This window comes from Arachis hypogaea, chromosome 14, assembly GCF_003086295.3.
Source record: "Arachis hypogaea cultivar Tifrunner chromosome 14, arahy.Tifrunner.gnm2.J5K5, whole genome shotgun sequence".
Taxonomy (NCBI): Eukaryota; Viridiplantae; Streptophyta; class Magnoliopsida; order Fabales; family Fabaceae; genus Arachis; species Arachis hypogaea.
Genome location: NC_092049.1, coordinates 139617253 through 139640762, shown reverse-complemented (window position 1 = coordinate 139640762; position 23510 = coordinate 139617253). Strand labels below are relative to the sequence as shown.

Below are 23510 nucleotides of genomic sequence, written 5' to 3'. Positions count from 1 at the left end.
AATTTCATGAGCTAAAAAGGGCTCATATATTCTTTTTCTATTTTTGGTGCATATAATGTCTACAATAAATTATCTTAAACATGTTATAAAATAATAAAAAAGAATGTTTCTTTTATATTTAGTTATTTACAAAAGAAAGCTGGTACAAAATACACATGTAAAACCTTATCTAAGGTACACATTCGCTATTCTCTTGATATCAAAGACGGTCTTGCAACTATCCCTGGCATAGTTTTCATGGAGACTTGTGAGCTGAACTTATTCGCAGATCTCTTCCCAAATTCTTGAAATCAATAACTACTACACTCACTAACTAGCAATGCCAAGCTTTATCCCTTGGCTATTTTTTTCTTTAAAGCATCATGGTTGTTGCAAAAGCTACGAAAGCTTCTATCTGGTGTTAAGGTATATACCCTCAAAAATTCCAGTGGAACGGGTGAATTTATATTATCATACCAGACAAGAGTCCTCCTCAAGACCCTGGATGCCTTCAAAGATATATAATGCCACTGAGGAACGGCCTGTATCGCGAGCACATTCGGAAGAACTGTTGTCTGCTACTATGCACATGCCGAAATAACTCAGAATGCAGTCAATAAGCCCTAAAGAAAGAGTCCATGCCCTACAGAGGGCTGCAGAAAGATCAGTTGAAGAAATATGGTGATTCTAAAACTTCCCTTAGGTCGAAGTCTCCCCGATCCGGTAATGGGGGGAACATTAATGTTGAGAAAGACCCCTGGAAGCTCTCCAGTAACTGCTCACAAATAAAAACAGGTTAACAGATCTAGTAGTAACCTAGAAACTACAAAGAGGCTATTTATACAAATATAAAATAAATTAACCATTAATATCAACCTTTGCATCTCGTCACATAAGTTTCCCCATCTACTAAAAACATAGAATGGTTTTTCCCGTCATTTTTTTTTTTGAGAAATTCAAACCAGATTTCAGGTTTCAGAAAACAAAGCACAAAACCAAAAGAAGTATCCACTATTTAATTACACAAGCAAGTATGAAAATACCAACGAAACTAAAGATAATAAAATCAATTTCCCCTCAAATATTCCCAAGAATACCAGAGATTAAAAATAATAGCATATCGTGTAAATGACGTTAACATCTAAACCATACATTTTCCAGTACTGGGGTCTCATAGAGTTCAACAAACTTCTCTCTGAGTATTCTGTTCATTCTATCCACATCACATGCATGCGTCCAATATGAGTCATGAACCCCTAAATGTATGAACAGAAATCATTCCTTGTAAGCATTTTAATCATTATAAATCAAATCTGAATGAAAAGAACCTAACTAGCAAAAACCTGCAAAATTCAAGCCTTCTTTTTTGCAGGCCACCGCAGTCATCATCATATGAGTACCATCAAGTGAGTGAACAAAATTTGGGGGGAATGCTGTCCTCTGCCTCTTTGTCATGACCTAGAACATTCATAGAACAAAACAATTTCATATTATTGTTAAAAATTTAAATCCTAAGCTGTTATTTAGGTCATTGAAGGAGTACAAATTTCTGAATAGTTTCAATGTTATTTAGCTTCCCTATGTTTTGAATCTTGGTGTTATTTTCATATCATAACTTCTTATAAATTATAATCAATAGGGATGCCTTGGGCAAAGGATAAAATAGTTAATAGATAAAATCTAATTGCCTCCGAAGTAAATGATCCAAATATCTATACATGATGTTAAGCTTACCTTATCTGTTTCTCGTTGCAATGTCAACATCTGAAGTGAAGTTTTGACCTGTAACCCATCACATAATAATAGCATTAACCTATATAAAACCATAAACTCAGAATTTGAGGGTATATTTGGCATGGAGGATTTTGTAAGGGATGACGAATTGAGGTTTAAAGTAAACAATATTTTGAAGTTCTTTTTTTAAAAATTGAAAGAATAAAACGATGGATTATGGTAGAAACTTTATTAAATCGAGTAACTCCCTAAATTCCCCCCCCCCCCCCCCCCCAAAAAAAAAAAACTAAACTCTTTTTCTGTTTCTTTCCGAAATCCTCCATCCAAACATATCCTGAGAAGTATATTTCATGGAAATTCTACTATACTTACAATATGCCTTCCAAGTTTCCGGTAAGGTTGCACAACAGGAAGTCCAAGAGGAGTGGTCCAGCGGACTGGCTGATTTTCAGATGCAATTACCTATTCAAGGTCATTGTCATACCAATTCTGTTACTAATACGACGACGACAACAAAAGGACGAAACAAGAATCAGAATGTGCATCACACATTTAGGTAGAAGGAAGATTGTAACATACTTTTGCACAGTCACCAAGCCATTTCATAATATTCCGTGCACCTTGAAACATCTCCTCCAAGGCAGTTAAGGTGACCTGAAGGAAATGAGATTAAACAAGCAATACATGTTATGCTACAAGGATAATATATATCTATAATACAGAGTTATTTTCACCCTCTCACCTTTGCAGCATAACAAGAAGCGCCAAAGAGTTCGTCATCATCTAAACCAGATTCTCTTTCTTTCAACCTCCTCTTTATCTGCTCCCGCGCACCAATGTAAGTGACACCATATACTGATGTCATCACTGTCTGCTTAACCAATTTTCTATCCACCTAACAGTATACGAGATCAGATCAAAATCAGCTTCTACACGAGAACAAAAAACATAAATAAATGAACCATAATTGCTAATTAGAAAATTTATTTTCAAATGCCTTAAGAACCTAAGATTCCAGATGAAATTGTAACTTATTCTTTCAAAAAACACGAGATTGCATTTATGCACCAAGTAACACCAAAAGGATGGCATAGAACCTGATTAACTAGTTTCCTTGCATGTAGGGCATCGGGAAATATTGCAGGATCTTCCTGAGCATCCCTTTGCATAATGTGCAATACTCTGCATGAAAATGACATTTGTAAGACTGAGTTGTTTATTGGGCATTTCCTCTCTTCCCTGAGGAATTTCAAGCCCGAAACTTAAATTAATTTAACCTTTTTTTGTTCTTTTTAAGCTCTGCAAATATCAGAATATGATCAATATACACAAATAAAATGCAGATTAAGAAAGAGCATAACAAATGTAGTATGGAGTAGAGGTTGTCTATCGGAAGAGAGTAATGAGGAGAGGTAAATTATGACAATATGTTAAGTACCTAAGGAAAGTGGGGAACTGCACCTTAAAAAGGCTAGTTGTTAAGGAAAAGAATCACTCTCCTTAAATACAACATCAAACATTCCATATTACTTGATGTGGGACATTGGACACCCCATAATACACAAGTCCCTAACAATTCACCGGCCCTAGAGACCCGACATCCACAGCGGCTTTACTTTTTTCACACTGACCCATAGCCAAGTGGCTGTCGGCTATTAGTGTTCAGTATCTATTCTTCTATTCTTAATATATAAAAGTAGATACATTACTTTTGAGATATTTCTTTCCTCCTTCTGATGCCATGTCAGCAATATTGCTTACTTGGCACAACTTTAGAATCAACCACTCAATTCTTGCCAAATCAACTATTATTTCCAAATCAGCAAAAAAATAAAATATACAAATAAAAAACTAAAATAGAATCCAATAAATTTGTAACCTACAAATACATTGAATTCATATTCCTATATTTATTATATCTTACCGTTATAAACAATACAATAAATTTATAACCGCAACAATTAATTTATTAATTTTTATAAATAACTCACTAAAGGTAATAAATATCCATATTACAAATGTCATAATAATATTATTAATCATAATAAATTTTACATTATAAGTATTTAAATTCCATACTATTTAAACTACATATATAAGTCTCTTATCACTATTCCTTCACATAACATCAAATTTAGCACAAAATTTATTTCCGAACTGCACGTTTCAAACTTACTCAATAGAGCATCATTCTTTCAGAGCAGAACGATTAGAAATCGAATAACTATCCAAGATCTAATGGCCATGCAATGAGAATCTGATGATCAGGTATGACAAAAAAAATCACAACATGCATCATACATTCATACTTAGTCAAATACCATATACCTAATGATAACATAAATTGAATATTGGAATACGAAAAGATCTTCACAATTTTAGCAACTATAAACGAAATTGATGACAAATTAGGATGAAACTATGTTAAATGTAAAAAGTGTCGGAAGAAAGCATATTAAAAAAAAAAAAAACTACATTTGTGGCATATGTAATCAAACACCACAATATCCAACAATAAGGTAACTCTATATACTTTTCATAATCTCATCTATCAAATTATTAGTTGCTAACTCGATACTTATTTTAGGTTCAGAATTCGATTAGAGGTTTCAGATCAAAGTGTTACAACTTCTTTTGTACTATTTGATGGCGACGCAAAAAACTTATTGGGCACAACTGTTTCAAATCTAATGACATTTCAAAAAAAATAATGACATTGAAGCACCACCCCATCAAGAGATTAAGGAGAAAGAAAACCATATAAATTCAAGACACATCTTCGGAAGAAGAACATACATACAAAGATGGAACCAAATAACACAATAGAAAGTGCATCAAACTCAACAATTCATAAAGAACATGTCTTCACAAGAACCTACGACAAAAAGAAGAAAGCAGCAACTCTAACAACCAACAAAAAAAGGAGGACGAGCGCCACATAAGATGACTAAGTCCATCAACTAAAACAAATGCAAAAATCAAACCACCAAATAAAAATGTCACTTTGTATAACTCCAACATCCAAATCTTTTGTACTACAAATTATTTAAAATAAAACACCTTTTAAATTTAACTTCAATTTACACAATTTAATTTATTTCTACAAAACATAACAATTTTTAATATTTATTATATACTATCATTAATTTACCGTCCCGTCCATCGCGCGGGTCTCATTCTAGTTTTATCTTAATCTAGCTTATAGGTAGCCTTTTCCATGCTGCCGACAACCTAAGCACTAAATACCATTGTTAAGTACCCAAGGAAAGTGGATAAATACACCTTAAAAGCTAGCTGTTAAGGAAGAAGAAGCACTCCACTTAAATACAACATCAAGCATATTGTACTACTCAATTGGAACTTTGGGGGCGCCATAATACCTAAGTCCCTAACGCAATCCAAAAAACATGTATGCCCACTTCAGCATTTTGAATTTGAATCTACATGTAAATTACAATTACACTGCACAGAAATACTCACCTAGTAGCAATTCCGGAGTAAACATCTGCGGGTTTCTCTCCAGCAACTAGATTGACAGCAGCAGCCCCTAACTGGAAGGGGATAAAATTGTAAATTACAATGAAGACATCTCCAACTTGATATTAAATATTTGGGACTAAAGAACTTAGAAGAGCGAAAAAAACAAAGTGCCAAAGCCACAAAGCCCTATTACCTTGTCTCTTCCCAAGGCAGCATAATGTTGTAAGCCATTACAAGAGCCATCCTAATACAGAAAATCATGGTATAACACATCATAATCATAATAAATTATACATATAATGATAACTGTGAGCATTACAGTGTAAATGGTGATGGATATCAAACATCAAAGAATCAGCATAAAAAGATAATGATTTTTATATGAACTAATTAAGTGTACGCCCATATAAAGAGGACCAATCAACAAATTAAATCTGCAAATGAATTCTACTCTAGCAATATAAAAGCATCCTGTCTTATCTCCCGCAACAGCTGGGCAAACAATCAAGATAGCTTTTGTAATAGTTAGGATAATTCCCACACCATAACTCAACCATGAATCACAATTATTTATCATGAGTTTGTAGAATGGAAAATTAAGTAATGGGGTCAGTTTGAGCACGGGTATGACATCCCTAGCATATTTCAATATCCCAAACTTATATTTACACAAAGAAAATACCTGATGTATTGGAGTATGTGAAATGAATGTTTCTGGGGAAGAGCTTCTTAAAGCATCGGCTAAAGTTATGCATGCAGCCAAACACTGCAATGGATCTTCTGCATTCAACCACCACCGACTACCTTCAAGAGGTTTGTCAGCTGAATCAAATATGTCATCCAAATGATTTTCAGTGAATGCAATACGACCCTCATGAGATAGTTTATCAACACCGCCGGCATACAGATTTGCCAAGTGTATCTTCAGCCAGTGGAGGCCAGACTTTCCAAGAGGGCGTCCCTCGGCAAATTCTAATATACCACGACATAAATCTGAACCTAGGTGATTCAAGTGTGGGTGCATGGGGTATGCACGTCCTCTGAAATCAACGTTGTGGGGGTAGTAAAAACCTTCTTCATCCTTCATTTTCCGTGCTACCTGCACTCACGGGAATAAATGGCTGTGTTACCACAAAATAAATGGGGATTCATAATTGATCGGTACATAAAGTTCAACCAAGCTTACGGCCAGTTTAAGCTCAACATCACAGCGTTGTGAATATCTCTCCCTATTCTCTTTCCTCACAGATTTGGCCTTCCATCTCCATTTCTTAATCGTAGCTTCATCATCAGTATCTGGTTCCTCAGGTAAAGGAACCTACAAAAGAAAGTTGATAAACCATCCCAAACTGTAGTCAACCTCCACACACTTTTATTAGCACAAGTCCAAATGCAAAAAGAAGAAACCAGATTAACTTACATCATTTCGGTCCACCAAATCAGCAAGTCGTCCTCCACTAGCCCATATCCTGTCTATAACACTCAGTACCCTCTTATTTACTCTCCATTTTGTGTTCCCAAGTGTATCCAGAGCCTAAACAAAATGTTTTGTATGGAAATCCATTAAGAGATACTACAATACCAAGACAAAAGGAAAGTGAGAGAGTAACTGTGCATGCGAGCAATCGTGCATTTGTGTGTGCTGGTGTGGCTGGGTGGGGTGATGTAGTACATATAATTCAGACCTCAAATACAGGCTCAAGTTGCTTCCTAGGGGCCCTCCTAACTGCCTCACGTTGTTGCCTGACTCCATGGGTACGCATGACATAGGAGGGTAAGAACAAATACCCACCTTTGTCATAACTGTTGAGTACAGAAAATGGAAAATCTAAGTGTCAAAAACTAAGTGTGCCCTTCAGCCAAACGAAGAAAAACAGTAAATCCTACTTATTATGAACATTGAAATTGTAACTTGATAATGCATAAGGAAAAATCTTGATCCGCATTTTGAAGCCAACTGCAAAAGACAGTTGCTTATGGAGCTATATTTTCTCATAAAAAATCATCAAAAGGAAAACCAAATAGCATGCTAATTATTGTTTTTACATTGGTTGGAGTTGAACCATCTTTTGGTGCCAATTTATTACCTTAAAGAAAAGGTTTCAAAATCATATACCAATCATAGAATTGAAAAAACAAAATGGAAGCAAGGCAACAATAAGATGCAAGTCACCATACCCTGTCCAGTTGATTGGTGGAACCAACATAGGCATGTAGGGAATGACCATATTTTTTGCCTGTTGAAAAAGCAAATAATAATAATAATAATAATAATAATAATAATAATAATAATAATAATAATGAATGTAAAACCCAAGGAAGGGAGAGGATGCGTTATTCAAACAAAAGTATGCGCACAATGTAAAACACAAGAAACTATTGTGAACTCGTTGAAATAAAATCTACATATAGTAGAGCTGTAGTATAGTAGTAAGTGAGTTTTCTACTGAAGTAAACCCAATCACATCTGAATATAATAAGGATCATAGGTCATAACCACGGGCCAAAACATAAAGAAAAATATATCTTAAAACAGAAACTTCTGATATGCCAAGTGCATTGAGCAAAGTGCCAACACAAAGAGGCTACCACAAAGCTTGCCATAAAGCCATCATGTTTGAGGGATCTCCCTTAGTGGGCAAATCAAGGAATGACACTTGTGGAGTTAAAGATAAAGACCTATCATAAAAGATAAAGATATGCCATATGATTAAACCAAAAAAACCACACGGCAGAAAAAGCTGCAAATCTCCATAAAAGCTTTTCATCAGAATCACACTTACTCTATTACTTTCGATAACCAAAGGTTTGGGATCTTTCCAGAAGCAGGGATTTAGTTTATTTTAGGATGATATTTAAGGTACTAACATGGTAATTCGCTATACAGCCTTCTTACAAAGAGGATCGAATGTGCACCTCAGTTTATCTGTATAACATTATTTATGAAATTATCATGCATTAAATCAATGAATTGGAAAGATTTTTCTGTAGCTGGATTCTCACTTATATCCTCCATTCTTCTACAGTTCTACTACCCTAATATGTCTTTACCTATCTTCATCTGCACCTTATGGTTATTCCTGTCCGGCATTGCCATTATTACATGTTTAAAGTTTTTCTAGCCCAAGTCCAATTCAGGAACTAAATTATTAGTCAAAAAGAAATCTAATGACAAAACTCTCCTTTAAAAACTAAAGGCTCTACAACCTACCAAATGACAATAACAAAAATGCTGCTAAATATATCGCTAGTGGTGAACTATTGAGTTCAAGATTTCCAAACAAACAGAAGATGATGAATATACTTACAGTTCTTTCGAGACCTTTAAGAACTATAGGGTCGCATTCAATAACACCATATTTTTTGCTTGTTTTCCTATGTAAATTATTTTTTAAAAAACAGTTAGGGCATCAATATAAAGTACTGCTGGAAATTTTAAATTTAAGCATGTGAAGCAGAGATTAAACCTCACATTGACTCATGTGTCATTGTTTTAAATGAATGGACAAATGCAGGTCGGATATCAGGTGGACAATCCACTAATTGATCTGATGGTGGTTGTATATAGGCTGTCTGCACCAAAAGCTCAACTAAACGGCTTCCTACCTGTGAAGTGGATGGGTGGATACCACCTTGTGAAAAAGGGGAAAAAAAAGAGCAAAATGAACATTTAGAGAATGTAGGTGAGGCTATTCAAACCTTTGACTTAATGATTGGTCCCCATGGCTTTGCATCATCCTGGCTCTTCACTATCCCCTTCACTGCGACAAGCTTCTGCTTTTTCATCAAATCAAGGACTTTTTTCCGCAGCTTTTCCCCTTCTTTGTGGTCAACAGCAGACTGATCATCTGCTTCATTTTTCTTCCCTTTACGACCTTTTTTCTTCTGGGTTTTCTCCAAAAACTTGTGTATTTTAACCTGAACCAGAAATTAGTAAGCAGTGAATAAGGTTACACTCATAGGCCATAGGAAGACAGTTGTTCAGAAATAGAAGTAGAGGCCTAAGGAAGTTAATCGTTCAGACACCATCCAAACTCTATACTACTTACAAACCCCACATCCTTCTCCAATTAGATAAAAAAGCCAGCAGTTACCTGACAAAGTTAGAAGTGCTTCAACAACCCCAACCCCAAAAAATACTAAATAAATCCCCTTTTGCACCTCCTCCACACTACCATAGGTTTCTAAGGGTGTTACAAAAGGCCTGAGTTTCTATCTTTGAACTAACATATAGCAACACTATCAAACATTTTAAAAGGAAATCATAATATTATGAATAAACAGTTCAAACTATATAGGTCATGATATCTGTGCAATCAGTTCAAAATAAAAGGACAATGCAACTATCAAGAGAAAGGCAATATGCCTACCTCTTGTTCAATGGCATCACCTATGCTGCAGACAACCTGCACAACCCTGGCAGTGCCAAGGGTTCCACGTTCACTTCCAGTCATCAATAACCCCATCAACTTATGCATTGTGATAACAGCCATCTTATCGGCCGGCAACTGATCAAAGTAAGGAGCGAAAGCTGACTTGTTCTTCCCCTGCCTGAACAATTCCTGCTCCTTGGTAATGGCATCACGCAACGGCTCAAACCAACCAAGAAACAGAGACTTCATGTACGGCAAATTGGGTGCAAGCTTCTGCTCACACATATCCAACAAGAGCTCTCTATACTCCTTTGCCGCCTCCTCCCACACTTCGGTCTCAATCTTAACCTGCCTCCTTCTCAACTCCTGTAACTTGTACTGTGTCATACTGCCCCTCCTATTCGAATTATCACGCTTCCACCTAAAAGAAGCAACATGTCTCTGCTCTTCCTTCTTCATCTCCTCCAACAATTCTCGAATTTCATCCACCACACTGGCATCTTCCTCAACATAAGTTGAAGATACTGTCTCGGCAACACTACCATATTCTTTGACACCAAATGGAACTGGAGAATCATCTTCCACATCAGTGGAAGAAGAAACCGCCTCAGCAACACTAGCATACCCTTTATACAACTTGCCATATCCAACATCATTTGGTTTCCTTGCAAAACTCAAAATTCCCATCCTTTTTTGGAAGATTGAATTCACAGGGCTATTGGGAGGGTGGAAGCGAAGGTGGAACCCCCTGAAAGTAGCGGAAAGTGCGTGCTTGGCGACGTTCCGCCACATGTTCGACGAAATGCTCAAATGGGCAGGCTGGAAAACAACGTGTTTTTCAAAAGGGTATTTAAAATCGAGACCCTTGTTGAGGGAACTTGTGGTGGTGCTGCACATCAAATTGCTGGGAAGAAGAATAGAAGAAGCGAAGGGGAATGGGAATTGAAGTGAAGAGAAAAAGACGGGGTTGATGAAACAGGTGAAGTTCGAAGGAACAAGTATAAAGGAGGTTCGAAATTCATAGGAGATATCAAATGAGAGAGAGAATATAAAGTGCCGCCGCCTTCAAAGGCTAAAAGCTTGATTCTTCGTTCTTTGTTTCTGAGTTCGTCCTGTTCGGAAGATTTTGAGGAAGACGTTGATTTTTTTTTTTTTTTTTTTCTTTAGTGCTTGGGAAAAACCCTTTGTGGCTTTGGGGTTTTAGAATCACACGGAGTTTTTATTTTAGGAAATTATTTTACTTAAAAATTCATCCCTTCAAAATTCAAATTCTTTTAATACTTCAAAAAAAAATAAAAAAATGCTTATAAGTAATTTATATATTAATTTATACATTTTATAATGTGAATTACCTTTTGAAACCATTTTACAATAAGAGAATTGTACTTAATATTTTTAAGCTACAAAAATTATTAATACATAATTATTTACTACTAAACTATATATTAGTTTTATAATCATATTAGATATCCCCTAAAATCAACTAGAAAAATTAACTAATAATATGAAATATAAATATATATTAAAAATAAATTAAATAATATATATTATTATATACAAATATATTGGTAGTTGTTTTTTTTAGGGACAAAATTCGAACTTCAGACATTTATTTAAGCGGACTAGTAAACTAACTACTAGATCAATGGGTAACAGATTTTGATTAAAAAAAATAGATTAAAAAAAAGTTAATTTTAATGGATAAATTGTATTCTTGTGTGTGAGTCACTTTGAGCAAAAAAATCGATTGGATCAAGCAAGTAGCCCAAACCAGTGCAAAAACAATCATTGGGCATAAAGCTCTTAAGAGGAACTAATCATTGTCATTGACTGTTATTAGATTTTAGGAGTGTTTATAGATCGGATAAAATTGGATTTGTTCTGATCCAGATTCGACTCTAAATATATATCGGGTCTATCTTTTAGATCCTAATCCGGTCCTAAATCCGATGAAACCCATATATTTTCGGGCCACAACTATACTGGATCTAAATCGGGTGAAAACCGAGTCTTAAAAGCTTTAACAATAATTTATAAAGAAACTTATTTATGATGCACTTATTTATAAAGAAAGAATTTGTTACCGAAAAATTGATATCTATATTTGAATTTAAATTTATCCATAAATTCTAATTTGATGCTTCTTTGATCTATTTTTTTATTCAACAAGTGTGATTAAAAATAAAACAATAAACTTATAATTAATATAACATGATATTAAAATTAATTTAAAACATATATATCTATTTTAGTTCCTTTAGGGTGTACATGGGTCGGGCGAAGTCAGGTTCGTCTTGACCCGGATCCAGCCCGAAATAATGACCGGGTCTATTTTTGAGACTCTTACTCGACCCCAGACCTGGTGAAATCACACCAAATTAACCCCTAAAATATTCGAGACCAGGCCGAATCTTCGGGTCGGACGGGGCCATACACACCCCTACTAGACCCCCAAAAAAATAAAAAAGACACACACATTACCATTAATACTCCAACTTCTTGTTTGTTTTGCCTCTTTATCAATGATAATACTAATATAGAAACAACAATTTGTGCACCGCAAGGCTTGGTTTAGTGGCAACTATGTTTGCGTTGCTAAAAGGTGCACCGAATTTAAGTTCTCGCCATAATTAGAAAGTTGATATATGGAACTCATGGAGAAGGGAAAGAGAGTATGTGTGTGTAAGGGTGTAACTTGCCCAAAAAAAAAGGAAGAAACAACAATTTGTTAAGACGTACTTTTATATAAAGCTAAGTTGCTTTCTATAAATTGTTGATCGAAGCACTCTCTTCCTTTGCATGGTTTTCCAAGGCAATAACTTCATTATATATGTTATAGGTTGGTTCATATATGCTCTTAATACATTTGTTTTTTGGTCCAATTCTCAATTAACTAGAAAGTTTATGGGATCCCTGTAGAGAAATAAAAAAGGTATTTGTACTCATTTAATATGCAGTACTGTGTTCAATCATAATCCATGAGAATACACAATATTGTGTATTTGTATTGAATATTATTGAATATTGATCATTGAATGAAATTCAAACAAGGTCCAACCACGGATGGACCAAAGTTATGGTGCATGAGGGCATAGGCCCCCTACTAGAATTATATTTTTTCCGAGTTATAATTGTTAATTGAAAAATGTTAATCTTGGAATTATATATACCATAATTGTTAAATGTTCTCGAGTAATTTATCCCCAAAACAATGTTTATCAAGTAAGAACAAGCAATATTTAGTATTATATTTGTTCTCATCTGTTGTTTCCTTCGTGTTTGCTTCCTTGGATTTAAATTCTGGTAAAAACTCACATACAGTTATCTTCATTTGAAGTTAATAGTTAAAAACTATTAGATGATAATTTAGTCAAATATATCAAATCATCTAATGATTATCAACTATAAACTTCACAAACAATTATCAACTATTAACTTCACATAAAGACAAGTATATGTAAATCTTCACCTTAAATTCCCTCTTTATTCCTTTTTTTCAGATAAAAACTATACATTAAATTTTAGATCACAAACAATTGCAAGCCATTTTATTTTGTTTTATTTTTCATAAAATGTACAAGAATTAATGTTCGGTGAATACAACATTAAGATTAGCCTTTGCACTTTGCACGTTAATATATTTTGTTCAAGATTATCTTGTTAGCATCGTTTAAACAGAAAATGAACATATAACCAAAAAAACAAAAGACAGAAAATGAAGAGAGCCACAGTTGGTCAATTGCTATACAATTAGCTGGTAAGTTATATTGACACCGATCAGTTAACAAGCTCATAGAAAATACTACTATATTAAACAATACTTTTGGATACACCGAAAATGATTGCGTAAAGCGTTGTTTTCAGATTTCAATGTGTTTTACATGAGGAAAAATGTTGATGTAACTCTGATTATATGCAAAAGCCGAACAAGCAAATATTATTTAAAAAAATTACACTTTTGTACGAGGGAAGCGTTGTTCTATATAGCTTCATCATTCATCAACACCAAAGAATACAATTCACTACGTTTAGGTCCATGGTAGAATGCCAAAAACAGAGGTGTTAGATTATGAACTAGAAGGAAGACTTAGTGGCACAATATCTACTTGGCTAAGTTACCTTTTTTTTTCTTTTCTTTTCTGATCTATTTCATTAGAAAAATAAATTGGACATTATGGAACATTTTCCCATCAATACATACCCTTCAACCAATAAAATAATTAATGAGAAAATTACAACCTCAATGTGTAAGCTTTATCACCATCTTTTATGCATGAGTTGCCGTGGGCCTGAAACAATCAATATTGCACAATCCAACTGATCTCACCATCTCTCCGAAACTGCAAACCATAACTCAGAGAAAACAGTGTCAAAAACAGAATCAGGGTAAAGAAAATGACTTCGCAACATTGAATATAATTCAAAACTAACCGGTCAATGCTATTCCTAGCTTTCTCAGGCAACTCAGCTCCATTACACGGCCTATCAGGACGGTCTACACTCTTTCTTGATTTATCTCTCTTATCTGCAGTTCTTGACCTCTCTTTATGGTCTGTGCTTGCCCTAGGCTTTTCTTTGAAGTCAACACTGCGTCTAGAATTCTCCCTTTGATCCATGCTGGATCTAGGTTTCTCCCTAAAATCTGTGCTGGTCCGAGGTTTATCTAGTTGATCTGATATAGATCCCAATCCAGAGTTTTGTCGCGATGACTTCTCAATAGCTGCAATGAATTTCTTGAGATGCTTTATGTATTGAGGGTAAAGTTCCAGGTCACAATGGTTTCCTCCCTTAACCCACAAGGGTTCATATTTTTGTTTACAATGTTCCCAAAGTTGCTTCCCATGGGAGCAATCCACTACATCATCAGCAGTTCCCTGAAAGATAAACAGTACATCTTAATATATATACATTCTTGAAACACTGATAGCGTTATCCAAATAGTAGACACATTTAAAAACAGCTGACCAATGACACGAGTGTTCTAACTCATTACTACATTAATTCTATATTGACAAAGTCATTTTCACTTCAGATACATTAAGAAATTTTTCATGACTTATTAATAAGGAATGGAAGGAAAAACATGTTTTACTGGTACCAAACTTGCTCAGGTTGGCTACAAGTACATTCCAAAATGTGCATCAACGTGCCAATGTGTAATAGAACCTCAACTAAGCATATTACCATGTTGATGGGACATTAATAGGGTAGGAATCAATTAGGGTAGTATATTTTGAAACAAAGAATATGGCAGGCACGCAGGAATCTGATTCTGTTGGTGATGAGATAAGAAGGAGAATGAGGAAGGAAAAATAAGAAGGTTTTAGGTGAGGATTGGGAACGGAGGAAAGTAAAGAAAGCACATTTTCCCCTGGAGATTGATATGCAATACTGCAGTGATTTTGTCATTTTCCATTTATGTTACAAGTATCGGTCATTAGTATTTTGTACTAAATACTAAACCGATGGACTGATACAGATAACACATTGATATGAACACTATTCAGCACCAGAAATAACTCTTAGATTTCTTAAATTATAATAGTGTTCCACTTTCATGTCCTATCAAAGAAATATAGCACAACTGCCGTAACTACATTAATAATGATTGAGAAATATTAATACAAAGCTCAAATGGAGTAATGGATATCCACAACATGGTAAATGAACTTTGTAATCAGCATGGCTACCAGGAATATATTAACGAACAAAGCCATACAGCTGGATTTGGTTCAAGCAATTGATTATCAAAAAAGATGAATGTATGTACAAAAAAGTTACACAATTTATATTAGTTTTAATCAGAGAGGGCCCACAACTCATATTGCAAAAGAAAAGAATCTCATAAAGTTTGTTAGTCGAAAAGGGGAGGGCCTACAACTTAGATAGCAGAAGAAAAGATTCTCATAAAGGATGAGTCACCAAAAGAAGGTTAAACGTAAGGATCAATATTACCATTTGAAAAATTACTACATAATAGTAAGTTCATGCGTACAATATAACAATGCAACACAACAACACAACTAAATTTTTAATTAGGAAAACAAGTATACTCACATGAATGACCAAAACTGGACAATTTACCAAGGGAATTTTGTCAATGTTCTGCACCAAACATCCAAACATCATTAAAACTAAGTTGCAAACTTGATTGAACATTGTGAATAATCAATTCAGCATTGATAGAGATAAAACCTTATAAATGTCAAACCAGTATGTCCGCTTCACAGGATACATGACTCGAAGGCCAGATAATATTGGACTGTGGAGAATAACAGCCCTAAGGTTTGGTAAACGGGTAGCCAAATCGGTGGTAGGTCCGCTACCAACAGATTGCCCATACAGGATAATATCTTCCTCTTTTGCTCCATAGTTCTCAATCAGGCACTTATAAGCAGCTTCTATATCTGCATAAGTGTTCTGCTCACTGGGCTGTCCAGAAAATAGCACATTGTTGAACTGACTCTCCCATTCACATAAAACAAATATCAAGCTATTATACTACACATAATGATCACTGATTAATCCACCTGTTTCTTTTTTCCATTGTTATTACTTTCAACTTCGGAAATATATATATACATAATGTCCAATAATCCATCAAGTTAGGATTGTAAGAAGGAATCCTCTTTTTCTTTCTTCTATAATTTAATAATTTTGGTTTCTAAATAGAGGATGCTTATTGAAAAAAAAAGGGGGGGGCGGGGGGTGGGGGGTGATCACTCTCTATAATTTTCCCATTATTTCTTCCTTTAAGAAAAGTAAACTAAAAAAAGAGGGTAACGTAAAATAAAAGTAAATAATTTCTCCATCCAATTTAGCTAACATATTTGAAATTCCAGTCAACTAAGAGGAAGTACTTCGAGCCTCAAGGGTCAAAACTTCCAAATACACAATAACCTCACGTCATTAAATAGAATGGTTAATTAAAACCAAGTCAATCCCAAAAATAGAAAAAATACATCCAGCTAAGATATAAACAAGCAGCTAATCCAACAACAAAACAACAACACAAATAATAATAATAATATTATTATAATAACAACAACATCAACAACAACGACAGCAACAATAACAGCATACCTTCCCAGATGACTGGCCATATCCAGAATAATCATAACTACAACCACAAAAAAGAAAAGAAAAAACAAATCATGAATTGGCCATAATAATAATAATAATAATTCCAATTCAAGCAACAAGCATTCAATTCGCATCACATCACATCAAATAAGCACACTACATCAAACAACTTCACATGGCAAGCAGAAACATAAAAATGAAACTTTTTTTTAAAAAAATCAAACAAAAATCCAAAACAATTTCATAAACAACCACAACAATAACAACAATAATTCAAATTCCCATCACATCACAAATTCACGATGCATAATAATTGGAGGATCACGTGAAGGGCACGTGGGAGGAAGAGAAGAGAAGAGCATACACAGACCCCAAGAGGTTGACCCGGAGGTGGAGGCTGAGCTCGCAAAAGAGGTCGTACATCTGGCCGAGATCGGCGGCGTTGCCGTGAGAGTAAAGGAGCGTAAGTGCGGCGGAAGGGTTCCTTATGTAAACGGCGACGATGCTGTTCCCTCTCCGCGTCATGAGCTTCAAAACATCGACGTTTTCCCTGGCCGACACTCCGCTCATCGTCGCCTTCCCCGTCGACTCCTCCACCACCACCTCATACGACGGCGGATTCGGCGGAAAGAACGCGAACTTGGCCGCCATCGATGACGTGACCGCCCCCATTTACGAAAGTAGGTAGCTAATTACAGTGAAGCGCTTTGGTGCGTGATGATTGTGATGTGATGTTATGTTATGTTAGATTTGTTAGGGTTTGGCGAATTTGGGAATTTGATAGTATTTGAAATTTGGATATCTGAGGTTTGGTGTGAGTGTGTGTTGGGGCCAACTGTGAAGAGAGTTAGGAGCGGCGTGGAAAAGGAGGCAGCACGTGTGAGAGAGAGAGAGAGAGTGGTGGTGATCATGGCTCTCAAGTGAGTGTTTTTGGAAGATACTTACCCTGCTTACTGCTTGACACGTGTCCCTATAGGGGTTGTGTTGAACCTTTTTCTTTTGCTGATCTCAAATTTCAATGTTGTGGATTAGTCAATTTCATCAACATCCATCATTCTATTCATAATTTGATATCTATCCCACTCAAATTGTATAGTCTTTTCATACTCACATAAAAAATTATAAATTTAAATTTTTTTATTTTCATTAAAAAAAAGTAAATTAACACAAATAAATAAAAATTTATGTTTTTGTTTAATAAAAATTTAATATATAATATTACATCAGTTAAAATAATTATTTTTTATATTAATTATATAAATATTTATTTAAAAAAATAAATATAATTATATAATTATATAAAATATTTTATATTATTAATATATTAAAATTAAATTCTTTTGGTTATGGGTGTTATAAATGAAAAATTTAATAAAAATGCAAACTAAATATTATATTCTTAAATTGTTTACACATTTAATGTATTGAAAAAATTAAAATTTTAGCCTGAGGTTTTTCTCTTTTATACTCTTATTAAATAATGTTTTTATTAAAATATTTAGCTCAATCTAATAAATATTTATTCACTAAATGCTAATATTGCTTTTATGAGATGTTTTTTTGGAAAAACCAATAATTCGCTATCTTTTATCTTACTCTTACTCTAGCCAAATTTTTAATTTTTGTTGATCTACTATTTAATTAATTGATCATTAGTTAAAAAAAATCACTTTTCTAACCAAACTATATTTTCTTATCAAAAGTTTCAGCATCAAGAAGAAAGTTTTGCTTACCTCACTTGGTTAGCCATACTTGATAGTTGATAGTGAAACCACTTAAAAGAGTTATAAAGGTTGATGTGATATATTTTGCTACATAAATATTTTAATTTGTTATGTTAGTATTTAGTTTGTCATATCAGTATTTTATAAAATGAACTAATGATAATTACCAAAATATATATAAACTTTTTAAATTCTATTGAACCAATTTTCTATTTTTCATTAAAAATATTTGTTTAATATTTCCCTGTATAAATAAGTATATCTAGAACACTTATATTTCAGTATTTAACATACACATATACTATTATACTAATATAGTAATATTTCTCATATTATTTCTTTGTACAGTTTTGTTAGCAATTCCCGTCTAAGCCGACATGACACACAATTAAGTGAACATGCTTCCCAATTATTTTATTTGTCACGTGAAATCTGCATAGTTATTATCTCCTCCAAATACATCAAACAAAATGCAACTTGGAGTAAACTGGTCGAATTATTAATTCATTCGTCTATTTAAATAAATATTAAAAATTTAAATTTTATTTTATATATATAACAATTTAATGAATAGAGCAATAAATTCTTAATTAAAATTTAGATCCGTAACGAATTAATTTTTAATTTTTTTAGTTATGAAACACTAAAATAAAAAAAATGCATAAAACAAAGAAAACGAAGCTTCCCACTTTGAAATTTACTGAACTCTAATTTAATATTGTTAACCAGTACTTTTGTAGGCCCTTTTTGGGATCCAAACTTTACATTTAAAAAAAAAAAAACTCTGGATAGTTGCTTTTCTCAACAAAAGCAATTATTTTAGGCCAGCCTAATCAATTATTGTGGTCCATCTGATGAGTTTAAACTTTGAACATCCCCAATAAATTGCTTTAATGATATACTTTGCCCCCACTACACTGCAATGGTTACAATTACATACATGGCTGCCTAATTACTTACCAGAATTGCTTGAAAATATGGTCCAATTTTCCAGCTTAGTACACTCTATTCTTATTTCTCATGTTCTACGAAGTATAGACATTTTGCTGAGTTGTCGTATCCATGTCGACACTTACCGACACTCGTCCGACACGCATGTCTGCTGTGTTCAATCGTGTCTTAATAAAAAATAAAAAATACACGTCTTGGATACACTTAAATATTATCACGTGTCAACGTGTCGAGTATTATTCTTAACATATATTCTTAAAATAAATTTAGATGTAGTATATATTATTATTTATTAAAATAAAAAATATTTTAAATACTTGATATAATTAAAATAAGACATTAAAAATTTTAATTTATATTTTAATATCAATAAAATATCAAAATATCATTACGATTTATCTAAAAAATACTTTATATTTTATATGTATGTATATCCCCGTATCATATAAAATTTTAAAATTCGCATGTCAGCGTGTCTTATGTCGTATCATATTCCATATCCGGTCCATGCATCATGTGCATCATAGCTCATATTGAGTTTGTTGTCCCGTTTAGTAAACGTGTAATTCATGCTTTAGAATGTAACTATGATTTAACTTGGTGTTTGACTTTTTTACAATTTTCGTTAGTTTCTAAAATATATATATGTATACTTTGCCATCTTATTAAGGTTCTGAAAATTAAACCCGCCATTAAATTACTTTAGTTATTGTTTATTAATTTACAGGGCTAATCGGTCTAATAGTAGTTTAACTAAAATAATTATTTTATAATAAAATAATAAATAAAATATAAATAAATATATTAAAATATAATTAAATTCTAACAAAAACCTTAAAATATATTATTCAAATTAAAAATATTACATCACTCAAAGTATTATAATCTTATCCAAGAACAAACTAAATAAATATCTAAATATCAAATATTCAAATATCAAAGATAAATATTAAAATTTGTTATTAATCATCAAAATTAAAAGACAAAAGCCATAGTCAAGAACCTTTAACTATTTCATTGGATCACACATTCCTAAATAGTAATTTTTTCATTACTCTTAAACATCTCTTTTAATTTTGTTAGGAACAATTCTTCAATTAAATAACTAAAGCACAACACAAAGAATATAAAAAATTAAGCTGCACACAACATAAGAATGCAAAAACAATATGAAAAATAGCAGCATGACAAACAAACAGCACTATAAAAAATATCAACAATAAAAAATAATAAGAACAAACACACCAGTGAACAAACATCAACAATAATCAAAACCATCAAAAACAGTAACAATCAGCAACAACAATAAACACAACACTGAATAATTAAATAAAAAAATACATCTGAACAACAATAATAGTTCCATAATTGTTGTAAAATAAAATAATCTAAATTACTAATAATAGAGAAACTTAAGAAAATTATTACTCATAACAAGAACAACTCAATAATGTTCAATAATATTCATTATTCATCATCAGTAATAAAAATTAGTATGCAATTAAATCATTAATCATGAATGAACAAACTAAATTATATTGATTCAAGAAACTTAAGAAAACTCAAAATAGATATAAGTAAGAAATTACTTACAAAAAAAATATAATGAACAAAACAGAGATTTAGGGTTTCAAATGAGGGAGAGGGAGCTCAGATGAGGGTTGAACAGCAGTGAAAGCTCAACCAAAACAGAGGTCGAAGCATGACAATAACAGCAGGCTGGAGCAGAAACGAGGACTTGAGGCAAGCTCAAACAAGCGACGAAGAGGGAACACTGCGGCAGAAGCAAGGCGATATAGAGGCGGCAGAAGCTCATAACAGACGCAGAAGTGGTTGCGACGGAGTTCGAGGAGCTAGATAGTGCCGGCGGGACAGTGGATGCGCAACGGAGGCAGGAGGTTGCGACGAAGTTCAGGATAGTGGCTTCAAAGTTCGAACGGTGGTTGCACAATGGAGGGGAAGAAAGTTGCGACGGTGGCTTTGAGGTTGCGACGGCGGCGGTAGTAAGGCGGTGGCTGGACGGAGAAGGACAAGGAGAGTGGCTGAGGCTGAGTGACGAGGGTAAAGACTGAAGAATGGCTTTGGTTGTTGCGCGTTAGGGACTTAGGGTTCGTGGGTTCCAATATGAGACTAAACACAAACCAAAACAACGTCGTCTAGATAAATTTTCAAAAAATCGGCCGAGTTCTGATTCGGTTCGACTGATCGATTCCTAGCCGATTCAACGGTCCAAAAACAGTTTCTAATTTTTCCAATTTCAATATTTAACCAATTTGTTTTTTGTTTCGGTTCACAATTTGATCGGTTCAAATGGGTCTATTCGAACCAATTTTCCATAATCTTGGATATCTTATTTAATCTTTTTTGAGATTATATAGAGAGATTTAATAATATAATGTTCACAACTTTTGCTATATCCTTCTTACCTACTGTTGTGTCATTATTATATTTTGAATTAACTAGGTAAAACATAAATTAGTTTAATTTAAAATTAATATATAAATATTTGATTTTAATTACATTTTTATCTTTTATTAATGATTAGGACACAATATTTTATTATCATCAGTAATCACTGTTGGACCACCATTACTATTAGACTACCTCTGATCGCCACCAAATCACTGTCGACCACCTCCTGACTTCTGTCGACCATTGTCGGACCTCTACCACTTCTTTCTTTCTTTGAATCCTTCTATTTTATATTAATATTTAGAGGTAAAACTAATTTTATATATTTTTAACACACTAAATTCTATAAAAAAAAAGTTTGATGAGTTTAATAGTTATAATGTAAATTTATGAAATTTACAATTCAATTCCTATTTGTTATCCATTATAAACATATAATTTAATTTTAAAATTAAATCAATTTAAATTTCATAAATACATTAAAAAAGATTGAATTATATATAATATACACTAAAATTTAGTCATCTGTATAGAATATATATATATTTCGTACTCAAAATAATTAAATAAAATATGTATTTATATAAAATTATATGATAACTAATTTGGTGCTAATTTTTAATGTGTATGTAATATTTAAAAAAAATATATTAAACTTGGATATAGACAATAATTTTTTTATCATAACATGTGCCTTGATTATTAAGAGTCCCACCAGAATATGGCCCTTATTACCGGAATATACTGCAGTAGTGCTTTTAATTAAAGCCTCACCCACAAAAATTTATGTTGATTTAAAACACCTAAATTCTGTGAATAACTTATTTAGTCTCATTATATGTACAGAAGTTATTAGAATTGAATTGGGTTGAGCTAGCCAATTGCATTAAAACGAATTTTCATAAAGAAACGACGAGCTCGTATCACGTATGAAACATGTTAAATTAAACTAGGTATATTTGGAATGTAGTTTATAAAACTACACTTATTAGATAAAGATACCTACCATTGTTAATTTAATTTGCGGTTGAAGGTTCTAATTAATTTCTAATCAGTAAATTAAATTTTTGAAAGAAGAACAGAAACACGTACTTTGTCAAAACTGTGTATATATATATGCATGCACAAGTCTTTTTTTGGGCGTGTACTCTTTTCAGCATACTAATTAATTCGATAACTAATAATTAGTTACCATTCAACTACTACACTTCCCGAATTAACAATTATCTTTATTTTTTTCGTCTTGTCCAAATTAACGTAGTTTTTTGGTCTTGCGTCTTGTCCAAATTAATTAACAATAGTAATACATATATGTATAGAGTAATGGGCCTTCATGGACATAAGTTGCTGATGGTTGAAACCGAATCTAAGAAGATACCTTGGAGCTATGTTCATCACAAACCAGAAGAAAGGAGAAGAAAGATTCAAGAATGTAATACAGAGAATACAAGACAAGTTGAAGGGATGGAAGGTAAGCTGACACAATGGATGTCAAATTTGTTGTATTTATTTGGGTTCTAATGAATAAAGAGATTATTTATCTAATTTACAAAGTCATGACAACGGTTATTAATTATATTTTTTTAATAGCTGTTGGGTAAAAAAATAGATAACATTGAGATTTGGGTCTTATTAAGGATAGAGAGTAATAGTGTACAAGAGCAGTGTGTAAAACTGCATTGTTGTCTTTCTTTGTATTGCTGTCTTTCTTGATTAGTGGCTAGTGTCCTTCTTGATAAGTTTCGAGTTTCAATAGTCACTAGCCATGTATATA

The 23510-nt window shown here is 33.2% G+C and overlaps 2 protein-coding genes across 2 annotated transcripts; both read right to left on the bottom strand.

Moving 5' to 3' along the window:
* Window positions 1–2: 2 nt before the first annotated feature.
* LOC112744662 (DNA-directed RNA polymerase 2B, chloroplastic/mitochondrial) lies at window positions 3–10806 on the bottom strand. Its single transcript, XM_025794353.3, has 19 exons — window positions 9564–10806; window positions 8893–9111; window positions 8666–8799; window positions 8502–8568; window positions 7372–7430; window positions 6879–6996; window positions 6614–6727; window positions 6380–6511; window positions 5876–6292; window positions 5387–5437; window positions 5194–5264; window positions 2811–2895; window positions 2456–2608; window positions 2293–2367; window positions 2086–2175; window positions 1714–1761; window positions 1323–1437; window positions 1132–1235; window positions 3–754 (listed from the first exon to the last, which is right to left on the bottom strand). The coding sequence occupies exons 1-19, from the start codon at window positions 10461–10463 to the stop codon at window positions 644–646; spliced, it is 3063 nt and encodes a 1020-aa protein (XP_025650138.1). The 5' UTR covers window positions 10464–10806; the 3' UTR covers window positions 3–643.
* Window positions 10807–13475: 2669 nt separating this feature from the next.
* LOC112744664 (uncharacterized) lies at window positions 13476–17689 on the bottom strand. Its single transcript, XM_025794356.3, has 6 exons — window positions 17020–17689; window positions 16650–16686; window positions 15762–15998; window positions 15624–15671; window positions 13998–14440; window positions 13476–13906 (listed from the first exon to the last, which is right to left on the bottom strand). The coding sequence occupies exons 1-6, from the start codon at window positions 17319–17321 to the stop codon at window positions 13834–13836; spliced, it is 1140 nt and encodes a 379-aa protein (XP_025650141.1). The 5' UTR covers window positions 17322–17689; the 3' UTR covers window positions 13476–13833.
* Window positions 17690–23510: the final 5821 nt, after the last annotated feature.

Excerpts from the sequence above, each read along its gene's own strand:
- LOC112744662 (XM_025794353.3), bottom strand. The coding sequence starts at position 10,463 with ATGTGCAGCACCACCACAAGTTCCCTCAACAAGGGTCTCGATTTTAAA. Across the intron at positions 6,997-7,371 it reads CCACCAATCAACTGGACAGG|TTATGACAAAGGTGGGTATT; the intron begins GTATGGTGACTT and ends TGTACTCAACAG. Across the intron at positions 1,438-1,713 it reads TGCAACGAGAAACAGATAAG|GTCATGACAAAGAGGCAGAG; the intron begins GTAAGCTTAACA and ends TGAATGTTCTAG.
- LOC112744664 (XM_025794356.3), bottom strand. The coding sequence starts at position 17,321 with ATGGGGGCGGTCACGTCATCGATGGCGGCCAAGTTCGCGTTCTTTCCG. Across the intron at positions 16,687-17,019 it reads CTCCGGGTCAACCTCTTGGG|TTATGATTATTCTGGATATG; the intron begins GTCTGTGTATGC and ends TTGTGGTTGTAG. Across the intron at positions 15,672-15,761 it reads ACTGGTTTGACATTTATAAG|AACATTGACAAAATTCCCTT; the intron begins GTTTTATCTCTA and ends TGTTTGGTGCAG.